Source organism: Myodes glareolus, chromosome 4 (genome assembly GCF_982192425.1).
Source record: "Myodes glareolus chromosome 4, mMyoGla1.1, whole genome shotgun sequence".
Classification (NCBI taxonomy): domain Eukaryota; kingdom Metazoa; phylum Chordata; class Mammalia; order Rodentia; family Cricetidae; genus Myodes; species Myodes glareolus.
In genome coordinates, this window is record NC_142029.1 from 105,474,409 (window position 1) to 105,485,978 (window position 11,570).

The 11,570-nt window shown below is 50.1% G+C and overlaps 2 protein-coding genes across 5 annotated transcripts; one reads left to right on the top strand and one right to left on the bottom strand.

The window, feature by feature from the left end:
- Nucleotides 1-1,318: 1,318 nt before the first annotated feature.
- On the bottom strand, nt 1,319-5,535 carry Ubl5 (ubiquitin like 5). Of its 2 annotated transcripts, none has more exons than XM_085689871.2 (5): nt 5,404-5,535; nt 2,608-2,674; nt 2,380-2,463; nt 2,196-2,233; nt 1,319-1,480 (listed from the first exon to the last, which is right to left on the bottom strand). In XM_085689871.2, the coding sequence occupies exons 2-5, from the start codon at nt 2,661-2,663 to the stop codon at nt 1,437-1,439; spliced, it is 222 nt and encodes a 73-aa protein (XP_085545997.1). In that variant the 5' UTR covers nt 2,664-2,674; nt 5,404-5,535; the 3' UTR covers nt 1,319-1,436. The 2 variants fall into 2 exon arrangements, with proteins under 2 accessions (XP_085545997.1, XP_048302372.1); XM_048446415.3 differs by lacking the exon at nt 5,404-5,535 and adding an exon at nt 2,976-3,125.
- Fbxl12 (F-box and leucine rich repeat protein 12) lies at nt 3,475-10,294 on the top strand. 3 transcript variants are annotated; one of them, XM_048446408.3, is made up of 3 exons: nt 3,475-3,723; nt 5,823-5,895; nt 8,846-10,294. In XM_048446408.3, the coding sequence occupies exon 3, from the start codon at nt 8,846-8,848 to the stop codon at nt 9,665-9,667; it is 822 nt and encodes a 273-aa protein (XP_048302365.1). In that variant the 5' UTR covers nt 3,475-3,723; nt 5,823-5,895; the 3' UTR covers nt 9,668-10,294. The 3 variants fall into 3 exon arrangements, with proteins under 3 accessions (XP_048302365.1, XP_048302369.1, XP_048302363.1); XM_048446406.3 differs by lacking the exon at nt 3,475-3,723 and adding an exon at nt 5,581-5,715; XM_048446412.3 differs by lacking the exon at nt 5,823-5,895.
- Nucleotides 10,295-11,570: the final 1,276 nt, after the last annotated feature.

Here is an 11,570-nt window from a genome sequence, read left to right on the forward strand (position 1 = left end):
ACCTCCTTTTAGACAGTCCTTGGCTTAAAGCATATCAATTAAGCTAGACTGGCTAGCTAGCAAGCCCCAGACATCTTCCTACCTCTACCTGCTAAATGCTGAGATTAAAAGTGTACACCTGACGGTTGGTGGTGGCACACGCCTTTAATCCCAGCACTTGGGAGGCAGAGGCAGGGCAGATCTCTGAGTTTGAGGCCAGCCTGGTCTACAAGAGCTAGTTCCAGGAAAGGCACCAAAAACTACAGAGAAACCCTGTCTCGAAAATCAAAAAAGTATACACCAGCACAAATTATGTAAGTTCTGGAGATCAGACTCGGGTCCTCATGCTTGTAAGGCATAAATTTTACTTATTTCCCCACTTAAAAAAATTCAAACCAAAAAACATTCTTCATAAATTACTGAGTCTCTTGTATTTAGCTAAAGCTACAGGAAACACAGATAGCCTTCCTTCCCTGTCCAAACTCTGGCCATATTGTGAAGTAAGAGGAGATGAAGACAATGCATGTGTAGGCGGTCACAGCTCCTGGCAATTTCTTCAAAGCAAAAGAGAGAGGAGAGAGAGAGAGAGAGAGAGAGAGAGAGAGAGAGAGAGAGAGAGAGAGAGAGAGAGAGATCAGATCATACTAAAGTAGGCATGGTGGTACTGGACCTTTAATCTCAACACTTGGGACGTGGAGGCAAGAGTTCAAGGTCATGGGTGTTACACAGTGAGTTTCTAGGCTAACCTGGTCCACCGGAGACTCTCACGACAATGATTTTTATTTAGCATAGTTTTACTGTTTGTCCAGCTACTGTTTATAGACCCAATTTGTTGAGTTTCTTTGCTAGTGGGGACTATGTCTTAACCCTAGTTTTGGTGGAGATATTGAAACCATTGTAGAGGCTTAGGAGAGTAAAGAAACTTGTCCAGGTCCTTCAGCTGTGGTGGGCAAGTATTCCACCCAGTCTTGTGAAGCCAGACTCTGGTCCAGTTGTGTATCTACTCTCCTTATTCAGGTTAAGGGTTTATGAGGGTGACAATACTCATAGGATCTCTGCCCATCGTTGACCCAAAGCCAACAGCAGAGCTCTGGGTCCCATTCTACTAGGCTACTCCTCCATCATGACTTCAGCAGATTTTTGAGACAGGGTCTCATGTAGCCAAGGATGTCCTGGAACACCTGATCCTTTTGCCTCCATCTTCCAAGTGCTGAGATGTCACGTGTGCGGCACCAGGTCCAGCCTCCAGTCACTCTTGAGCTCCCCTGCAGGGAGCCACATACAGGACTGTAACCACCAGATACCAGCTCTTCCTCATGATACAACTTTCACACAAGTATGACAGCAACAAAGCAGCACTGAAGTTTTTATTCATGTGACCTGTTAAAAATGGGCATCTATACCAGTGTCAAAAGAGGGTGGAAAGGAAGGCAGGGTAAGCAAGGAGGAATTCCCGTCTACTGGTAATAAAGCTCCAGGTTCATTCCATCATGGATTTCATCTGAAGACAGGTATTAAGGAATTTTCATTGAGGGCTGACTCTACCCCTCTAAACACTCACAGCTGGATCCTGGGCTCAACACTCAACCCTGGACTAAGGAAGCAACTTTGGAATGGGCACTTTGATCTACGAACTCAAGCTATAAATAATGTAGAGTGACCCTGAAGAGCACTGAGAAGGCAAAGTTGTTTGCCACCAAAGCCTGGTGTGGAGCCAGATTTTCAGGTGCCCCCCCATCACACAGACAACAATACATTTTCTTAAATGTTCATACTCAGGTTGGAGACAGAGCTTGCAGTTGAAGAGCACTCATGGCTGCTCTTCCAGAGGAACTGGGTTCAATTCCCAGCACTCACATGGTGGTTCCAGGGAACCTGAAGCTTTCTTGCCAGCAACAAGAATGCATGTGGTGCATAGAACCTCACCCCCAATTTTAAAAAATCATACTGGTTGTCAACTACAGTCACATCTGAGTTACACTCCGCCTTCACTTCCTGTCCAACATCCATGTGGTGCTCAGTCATAAATATTTTAAACCCGAATGTTAAAATCCTTCTGAACCAAGTTAAACTATTCTACCACCCTCCTCAACAACAAAATAATTCCATAGTACCCATTTTCTCAGTAGTCACAACAGGCCACATTTTAAGTTAAATATCCCACTTTCTTAATTTCTCTACAGGTTTCAGTATAGAACCAGAACTGAAAAGGATACAATCTCCCAGAGACACGTGGTCCTTAAAAATCGTGTACCTAAGGGATAGATACAGTTCAGAGAGAAGCTGCTTTGGTGGGTGGGGTGGGCTTTTGTCTTGAAAGCAAGCTGAGCCTTCATTGGGGTTGCCTGAGGCGCTCCCCCAACCGAAACCTTCTAGCCTAATGCGGACCAGCGCACTTACCACTTTTTAAGAACGATCTTATTCCAACGGGTGCCAGTTTGGGCCGCTATTAGTTTCTTCAAGTCCCCGATGGTGTCATCGGTGCTGGGCACGAAGGAGTTAAGGTAAATGGAAGGAATAGAATGAAGAAGACGATATTAGGCCTCCCCATCTACGTCATTTAACTACAATGTCCCCACCATTGCCAACTGCCCCAGAGACCACTGCCAGTCACTCCTCGGTGGATACTTGCACTTGACGCGGACTTTCTTTCCTAGACGGTCGTTGCAAACCACCTCAATCATTGTGGCTGGACCTACGCCGGGTGGAGGGAGAGGAGGGAAGGCAGCAGAGTTAGGATTTTTGCGGGTCGCCCAGACACCCAAGGACCTTTCCCGAGTTAAGTTCTTTGTTCACACGACCCCGAACACCTGACGCAAATCCGCGGCATCCCTGGTCCAGGGTCTCAATGGCGGGGATCATAGACAGTCGCGTCTCTGCCCCTTAACTACCGCAGGCCCAGCCCCGCACCCTCTGGCTTCGCCTCCCACATCCCTTAGCCTCCCGAGTCTCAGCCGCTTCCCTTGATCCCGGGCCTCTCGGCTTAGCTCGCTCACCTCTAAACCCCTCGAACTTATCGACGACACAACTCCTAGCTCGAACGCCGAGCCCTGGCCCGCTTTAAGGCTAGCAACAGGAAGCGGAAGTGCTATAACGGAAATACCCGCCCTCAGTTGCTTCCAGGTTCCGGGCTAGCAAAGATTGGCGATTGTGTGGCGCAGTTCTGATGAGCCGAGGCTGGGTAAAAAGACTGAGATTAAATGACGATCCTTGTGGATTTACAGCCGACGTTGAAAGCGGTGTTGAGATCCCTTCGTTATGGAGGAGACCCAAAGGATCCTCAGAGGCGAGGTGCTCTGCCATCCCCAAGCCAAACAAACCTACCGCAGAATCCCGGCTGCGGAGGGGCGGAACTGGAGTCATGCAGGTCCTGTGGCTTTCGGGCTCTCTGCTTTCATTCAAAGCTCAGTCTTGGGCCCTGTGCCCGCCTTTCCCCTCTGACCCGAGTAACTGTTTCCGAGACCCTAGTGGTGCAGACCGCAGTTGATGAAAGCTAAGCCGGAAAGCCCTGTTGCACACCACACCGTACGTCCGTGTCTTGCCTGCGAAGATGCTGGAAACAGCATACCAGAAAAGATCTTCTGTTGTTGTTGTTTTGTTGGTTTTTTTTTCTTTGATCTTCAAGGAGCACCTTGTTCCAGATTACAGAATCGCGATAGGTGATGGGAGAGAAATCACGTCCTAAATTCAACCAGTTTTCATCTCTATTGAACGATTCCTTTAGCAGACAGGACTCTCAGTAAGGTAAGCACATATTGACTCATTTTTTTAAAATTAGCTTAAATTTTTTAGGGATAGGGTATCGATGTATCGACCAAGCTGACTTCGAAATTGTGATACTCGTGTCCAGCCTCGGAAGTTGCTGGTAATGTATAGGCCTGTGTGTTAGAAGCCAGCCTGGTCTATTGTAGCGAGTTCCAGGACAGAACTTTGTAGAGAGACTGTTGTTTCAAAAGAAAAGAAAGAAAGAAAGAAAGAAAGAAAGAAAGAAAGAAAGAAAGAAAGAAAGAAATCTACCAGAGCCTTGTGGACTTAGCTAATACCACTTATACAAAATTTATCCTTATGCGTAGGCAGCAAAAAGCATTACTTTCCCTTTTTATTGGGGCTTGTGGCCACGCCTTCCTGGCTTGGCAGGCCTGCTGGCCCCTCAGCCTCACCGCTTTTACACTTTTTGTTCTGGAATGAAGTCCTGGTTCGCGTCCTTAGAGTTTTAATCTGTCCCATCCTCTCACCGATGCCTCGTTTCCGTTTCCAAAATACTTCCCAGGCTCTATCGACACTCATATTGGAGAGTAAGCCACAGACTTGCGCAGACGTGGGGTTTCTTTCTCTTTTCTTTCTTTCTTTCTTTTTTCTTTTCTTCCTCCTCCTCCTCCTCTCCTCTTCCTCCTCCTCCTCCTCCTTTTTTTTTTTGGTGTTGGAGATCGAACCTAGAGCCTTCTAGCATGTAGCCAAGGGCTCTCCCACTGAGCTGCACACCTAGCTCCTTGCTCATCCATTGCTTCTGCCTCCAGCGATGTTTTTTAGGGTTTCGTTCCAGGTCTTAACCACCCCTCCAGTCCTGACTGTCCCCCCAACCCCTCCCTGTGCCGCCCACCCATTCCAAACTTGACTGACTTTATCCCCTGTATCGGACCTTGTTCCGCCTAATAGTAGGCTTTACAAGTTTGCTCTTTGGCCCCCCGGTTCTTTCTTGATACACCTCTGAGCCCCTTCCCACTCAAGTCACGATTTCTCGGCTTGCTGCTGTTAGCTTTCCCCTGCCTTCTGGGCATACGATCTGCTCCCAGGCCTGTAGAGATTGCCTTGATCAGGTCCCTAAACCTCTTCCAACTCAAGTACAGCCTTCTGAGCGCGCCCTTGACTCTGCGCGCCCCTTAGTCTCTTTCTGCTGAAGCTACGCCTTCCTGTGGTGCCTGACTGCCTGCTGCTCCTCTGCCCCTGGCTACATCCGTCCACTCTGTCAAGGCTTTTCACTCCCCAAACATGCCCCCCACCACTGTCTCTCGCGCGGCTGTCTCTGTCTCCCCCTCCTCTTCGCTCCCCTAAAGCCCCGCCTTTGGGGTTTCCTCAGCGTCGTCCCCTGGGCCTGGCCACGCCCTCGAGCCACACCCCCCCTGCCGGAGCCTCGTCTTCTAGGCTTTCCGAACCTCGTCTGCTGGCCTCGGCTTGCCACGTCTCCTGGCTCTGGCTACGCCCTGAGCCCCCTCCTTGCCGGAGCCACGCCTTCTGGGTGGCCCCCTGGCCCCCTCTGCATTTGCTGCTTGTATTTAGCGACACTTCTTGGCCACGCCTCAGAGACGCCCCTAGCCCGAGCCCGCCTTCTGGGTTTGCTGTCCGCCTTCCACCCTGGCCCTAGCCACGCCTCGTGTCCCCTCCTCACTCAAGCCACACCTCGGTTTGCCTCCCCCTCAGCCTCACCGCTGCTCAAGTCTGGCCTACTCAGTCTCCAGTCCCTGCCTCCAGCTGGTCTTCCAGCCGGGCGGCCCAGTTCCGGGGCCTCAGCCTCCTCCCTAGAAAAGGAAAGTAGTGCTCCTCTGCAGGCGTCCGAAAGTCGCACCGGTTTGGCCAGTCCGGCCACCTGAGCGCCCTCAGGGGAGCGCGGGCCTCGCCGCCACCGGAAACGGAAGCGCAGGACAGCAGGACCATGGCGACGCTGTTTGACCTCCCAGACTTGGTGCTCTTGGAGATCTTCTCATACCTCCCGGTCCGGGACCGGATCCGCATCTCCAGGTGCGGCCCCGCTCCTCGGGGGAAAGAGCCGGGCAGGGGCTCAGCAGGAGATGCGAATCCGGTCCCAGTAGGCCGGGGTCGTTCTAATGGCCGGTCCACTCCTCCAGGGTCTGTCACCGCTGGAAGAGGCTAGTGGACGACCGGTGGTTGTGGCGACATGTCGACCTGACGCTCTACACGGTATGCGATAGGCGGGACCCGCGGACAGTTCACGGAGAGCCAGCCTCCTGTCCAGAAGTGGGGTTCGCTTTGTTTTGCTTTCTAGTGTTTATTTGCTCGTTTTGTTTGTTTCTTTGGGGGAGGGGAAGTTGTTTTGAGACAGGGTGTCTAGCCCCGACTGGCCTCACGCTTCTTTAAGAAGCTGAGGATAACCTTGAATTTCTGATCCACCTCGACCTTCTATACAGGGATTACCAGCGTGGGCTCCCCATGACCGGTTTCTGTGATGCTGGCAATGGAATTTTGACTCCCTGAGTGTTAGGAAAGCACTTAAGCCAAGGGCTTCCAGCTCACTACCCCTGACCTCAACCCCCTTGGTGCTAAGATTACACAGGTATAGACCACTTTGTCTGGCTCAGAAGTATTTGATTTTTCTTTGTTGTCTCCCCCCCCCCCCAAGACAGGGTTTCTCTGTAGCCCAGCTGTCTTGGAACTCACTTTATCCTCCTGTCTTTGGCTCTAAAGGTGGAGCTTGCACCGACATGCCCAGCTGGTTTGGTTTGGTTTCCTTCCTTCCTTCCTTCCTTCCTTCCTTCCTTCCTTCCTTCCTTCCTTCCTTCCTTCCTTCCTTCCTTTTTCAAGACAAGGTTCCTCTGTGTAACAGCCTTGGCTGTCCTCGAACTCGATCTGTAGTCCAGGCTGGCCTCGAACTCACAGAGATCCACCTGCCTCTGCATCCCAAATACTGGGATTAAAGGCGTGCACCACCACCGCCGGGCTTGCTTGGTTTGGTTTTGAAGTGAGTTCATGCTGTGATTTCCTGCATGTCTATCCTGGCACTAGCCTTTACCTTCTTAGCAACCCCCAGACCTCAGTTTCTCATCCAAGAAGTGGGGATTAAAAAGAGTGCTTATTTGACCCTGGTGAAGCCCTGGACTCTATCCCTAACACCAAGAGATAAGAAAAAGTACCTGCCTGCCTGATGTATTGTAGGACTTAGCCAGTTGCATAGGGAGATGGTTTAGACCATATCTGGTCTCCAGCATATGATAAATAAAAACTTATAACTATTATCGATTTTCTAGTTTTGTTCTCTTTTGGTTTTTGAGACGGATCTCATGTAGCCCAAAATAGATTCTAGCTATAACTGTTAACTTCGAAGTGGATAAAGTGGATAAGAGTTTATTCTGGAGCCAGATGTGAGTGACTGTGTCCTGAGAATACAGTTAGTCTTCCTCAAATACGTGTTCAAATCTAATGGTTACATTAAATTAATTAACTAATTAGTTAATTAATTAATTTTTGAGGCAGGGTTTCTCTATGAGTCCTGGAACTCACTCTCTAGACCAAGCAGACTGGCTTTGAACTCTGAGAGGACTTGGGGTAGTAGGGAGGCTAGAGGCTAGGCTCTCCTAGTAGCCCTGACAGAGACCAGGCCTTAGTTTTGGTTCACTAAATTGGGACAGAGCTAAGCAGACAGTCAGGAAAACCACAAATGAGGAGCAACCAATCAGCAGGTGCCCCACAGCCTTCTGCTAGCTCAGCAAATACCCCATGGCCCCTTCTGGCTCAGCAGGTCCCCAAAGCCCCTTTGCTGGCTCAGCAGGCGCCCCCCCCCCCCAGTCTCCTGATAACTAGAGATAGCTTCTGTATCCTGCTGCTGGAAGGTCCCTAACCACTAGGACCTCCCACCAATCAGCCCCCAGAGTAATCATTCCACCACCAATCAGATAAATCCTTCCTCCCTGGAATTCCCCTAACTCCACTTCAAAGAAGCTTTTGACCTTCTTGGGGGGTTGCCATGTGGCACCCCAACGTTGGAATTAATAAAGCACTCTTGCTGTTGCGTACGTGGCTGTTGGTCTTTCCTTTGGGGTTTCTCTTGGACCCTAACAAACTCAAGAGATCTCCCGAGTGCTGGTATTAAAGGTGTTACTATCACCGCCCAGTGAAATTTTATAGTAACAGAATAGAGAAAGTCATATATCAAGACACCTTTCAGAAGGAGGAGCCATCTCTCCAGCAACTACACAAAATAATTTAAAAAAGAAAAAGATTTAATTTCTCTCTGAAAAAGTGGTCAACAAAATCTGTACCGTAAAGCTGAGCCTGGTACAGGCCTGTAATCCCAGTTACTACACACGCAGGCTGAGGGAGGAAGATCATAAATTCAAGGCCAGCCTGGACTACTTAGCTAGACCCTCTCTTGAAATACAAATTCAGAAAAGACTTGGAACCGTGACTTTGTTCTAGCCTGGCCTGTATGCGGCCCTGAGTTCATTCCCCAGTGCCAACAAAAACAAGGGGATGCTCTGAACTGGTGAGGCTGAGTTCACAGCACGTGGATTGCATCCCAACATCAGCAATGAATCTCTTGTTCTGTGTAGTTTTTCTTCTTTATGGAAAAAGTGTACATTTCTTTGTGTATGCACAGGTGCAAATGCATGTGTTCAAGAGCATGTAGGGCCAGAGGTTACTGAAGGGCATCTTCCTCAGCTTCTTTCTCTCTCACACACACATTGTGACGTTTGTTTGTTTGCTTGCTTGCTTTGTTTTGTTGACACAGGGTTTCACTATGTAGCCTGAACTTGGTATGTAGACCAGACTAGCCTGGAATTTAGAGAGATCCCCCTGCCTCCATGCCCACCCGTGCTGGGATCAAAGGTGTGTGCCATAACTCTGGACTGTTTGCTTGTGTTTGAGGCAGAATCTTCCATGAAGTTGGAGCCTACTGATTGACTAGACAGGCTGTGGATCCTCCTGCCTCAGTCTCCCCTATGTGCTAGCTGGGTTTAAGGGCTTGTTACCCAGCAAAAGAAACTACCTTGCTTTAGGAGGAAACTGGTGGAAGAGCCAAATCCCAGGGGGGACACCAGAACCCAGATCCCATGCATGTCTGTCACCAGTTAGGTAGATCCTCTGAGAGCCCCTGTACCTCTCACCTAGTCACCCCAATCTCTGGCTCTTACAGATGCGTCCAAAAGTCATGTGGCACCTTCTGCGCCGATACATGGCTTCCAGGCTCCACTCGCTGCGCATGGGTGGCTACCTGTTCTCTGGCTCTCAGGCCCCACAGCTGTCCCCTGCCTTGATGCGGGCCCTGGGCCAGAAGTGCCCCAACCTGAAGCGCCTGTGCCTGCACGTGGCTGACCTGAGCATGGTGCCTATCACCAGCCTGCCCTGCACGCTGAGGACCCTGGAGCTGCACAGCTGCGAGATCTCGATGATCTGGCTGCAGAAGGAGCAGGATCCCACAGTGCTGCCACTGCTGGAATGCATCGTGCTGGACCGAGTGCCAGCCTTCCGGGATGAGCACCTGCAGGGCCTCACCCGCTTCCGAGCCTTACGCTCGCTGGTGCTGGGCGGCACCTACCGGGTCACCGAGACCGGGCTGGATGCCAGCCTCCAGGAGCTCAGCTACCTGCAGAGACTGGAGGTGCTGGGCTGTACCCTGTCGGCCGACAGCACCCTGCTGGCCATCAGCCGCCACCTCCGAGATGTGCGTAAGATTCGGCTGACCGTTGGGGGCCTCTCAGCCCAAGGCCTGGTCTTCCTGGAGGGAATGCCTGCCCTGGAGAGTTTGTGCTTCCAGGGACCCCTCATCACCCCAGAAATGCCTACACCTGCTCAGATTGTGTCATCTTGCCTCACCATGCCTAAACTCAGAGTGCTTGAGGTGCAAGGGCTGGGCTGGGAGGGCCAGGAGGCAGAGAAGATCCTATGCAAGGGCCTGCCCCACTGTATGGTTATTGTCAGGGCCTGTCCCAAAGAATCCATGGATTGGTGGATGTGAAGGCACCACCCATCCATCCCTGGGATCTATCCTAGCTTTTAAAGTTGACCTTCTAAGCAGCAAACTGAAGCTTGTACATTAATCAGGCTTGAGGGAACTGGAGGTCACAAGGAAAAGTTCCAGGACCTTGGGGCCTGCAGAGCTGGGGTTTTCTGTCATCTGGATGGCCTCAGCCTTGTCACCCAGTCTCTGGGAGGCCCAGTTCACACATTTAGGAACAGGCATCATAGCTACCTCATGATTCATTTGCATATCTTTACCCTCTACCATTCCCCCAATACCCGGGGATCAAACCCATGGCCTTAGGTATGTTAGGCCAGCACTGCTGTGCTCCTGAGCCACACTGGAGCCCTGGAAAGCCTTAATCTCTAAAGGACCCCAGAAGACCACTGTAGAGGGGCCATTTTCAGGGTGCAGGTGGGCAGAGTTCAGGGCTCTGAGGTCTGCCTGATTGTCTGCCAGATGCTTGGGAAATGAGGTCAGGGGGCAAGGAAGACAAGCTGTTGAATTGTCCTAGTGTTCAAAAGGATTCTCAATGGTATTTTCTGTATTATGTATCCTGCCTTTTCCAAGTTTTCTACAGTATATAGTATTTTACTATTAAAGAAAAATAATGTTTTTTTCAAAGTGTATTCCATTTATTTAACAAGGGTTGCTCCTCCCCAATACTTACTCACGTGCAGTTTTATTTATCCATTATTACAGTTACTTATTTTGTGTTCATGTGTTTGTGCTGTAACAAACATGTGGAGGCCAGAAGACACTGTAGGGATCAGTTCTCTCCTTCTAGCCTATGGGTCATAGGGATCAAACGTAAGTGCTCAGACTTGGTGACAAGTGCCTTTACTATTAAGCAATCTTGCCAGGCTATTATTTTTACACAGGAGCTCTTTAATGAACCTGAACTCCATATGTAACTGAGGATGACTTTCAACTCCTAATTCTCTTGCCTCCTCCCAAGAGCTAGGATTTTAGGTGTATACTGCCACTCCTTGTTTATGGGATGCTGAGGATGGATGCCAGGGTTTTGAGTGTGCCAGGCAAGCGCTCTGCCCACTGAGGCACATTACCAGCCCCTTGCAGGCTCCTTTCTCAGTACGGGGCTGCACAGTGAGCAGATGCAGGTGCAAGTATAGATGGCAGGGGTCTACAGTAAACACATCTGTGAGCCAGGCATGGCCAGTATTCAGGAGGCTATGACAAGAGTATTGAGTTTGAGGTCAGCCTACAGGGCTACAGTCTCTAAAACAAAAACATATCCTTGGGATCATTTCAGAGCCTCTCAGGCAGTAAGCCAGGGTTGGAATGCAGACACTCTTTAGAGTGGGCCTCTTCAGAAATCTGAGGTGAAGAGACACAAGCTGTGAGGACAGCTAGGATATGGCAGGAAAGGCCCAGTCTTGAGACTGGGTTTCAGGGTGTGCCTCAGTGGCAAAGCCCTTCCCTAGAATCCATAAGGTTCTGTCTTTACCACTAAAAAGCCAAATGAGGGAGGGGCTGGCAAGAAGACTCAGCGAGTGAAGGCGCTTTCTGCCAGGGCTGAAGTTCTGAGTTCGATCTCTATGGAGAACAGAGAGCTGACTCCTGCAAATTGTCCTCTGACCTCCACACACGTGCTGTGGCATGAGTGGATACCTGCATTTGCGTGCATGTGTGGGCGCATACACACGCAAACAAATGTAACAACAAAAAGAGCCTGAGATAGAAAATGAGTTGGGCATTTCCAGAAACAAGAACATATCTTTTTTGTTGTTGTTGTTTGATTTTTGTTTTACAGGACAGGGTTTCTCTAGCTTTGGAGCCTATCCTGGAACTTGCTTTTGTAGACCAGACTGGCCTCGAACTCACAGAAATCCTCTTGCTTTTGCCTCCCAAGTGCTGGGATTAAAGACATACACCACCA

What these genes read in the sequence shown, in the direction of transcription:
- Ubl5 (XM_085689871.2), bottom strand. Translation starts at nt 2,663, where the DNA reads ATGATTGAGGTGGTTTGCAACGACCGTCTAGGAAAGAAAGTCCGCGTC. An exon ending in AAGATCGTTCTTAAAAAGTG is followed by an intron (nt 2,234 to 2,379) that starts GTAAGTGCGCTG and finishes TCTATCCCTTAG; the next exon opens with GTACACGATTTTTAAGGACC. An exon ending in CCACGTGTCTCTGGGAGATT is followed by an intron (nt 1,481 to 2,195) that starts GTATCCTTTTCA and finishes ACCTGTCTTCAG; the next exon opens with ATGAAATCCATGATGGAATG.
- Fbxl12 (XM_048446406.3), top strand. Translation starts at nt 5,630, where the DNA reads ATGGCGACGCTGTTTGACCTCCCAGACTTGGTGCTCTTGGAGATCTTC. An exon ending in GACCGGATCCGCATCTCCAG is followed by an intron (nt 5,716 to 5,822) that starts GTGCGGCCCCGC and finishes CCACTCCTCCAG; the next exon opens with GGTCTGTCACCGCTGGAAGA. An exon ending in TCGACCTGACGCTCTACACG is followed by an intron (nt 5,896 to 8,845) that starts GTATGCGATAGG and finishes TGGCTCTTACAG; the next exon opens with ATGCGTCCAAAAGTCATGTG.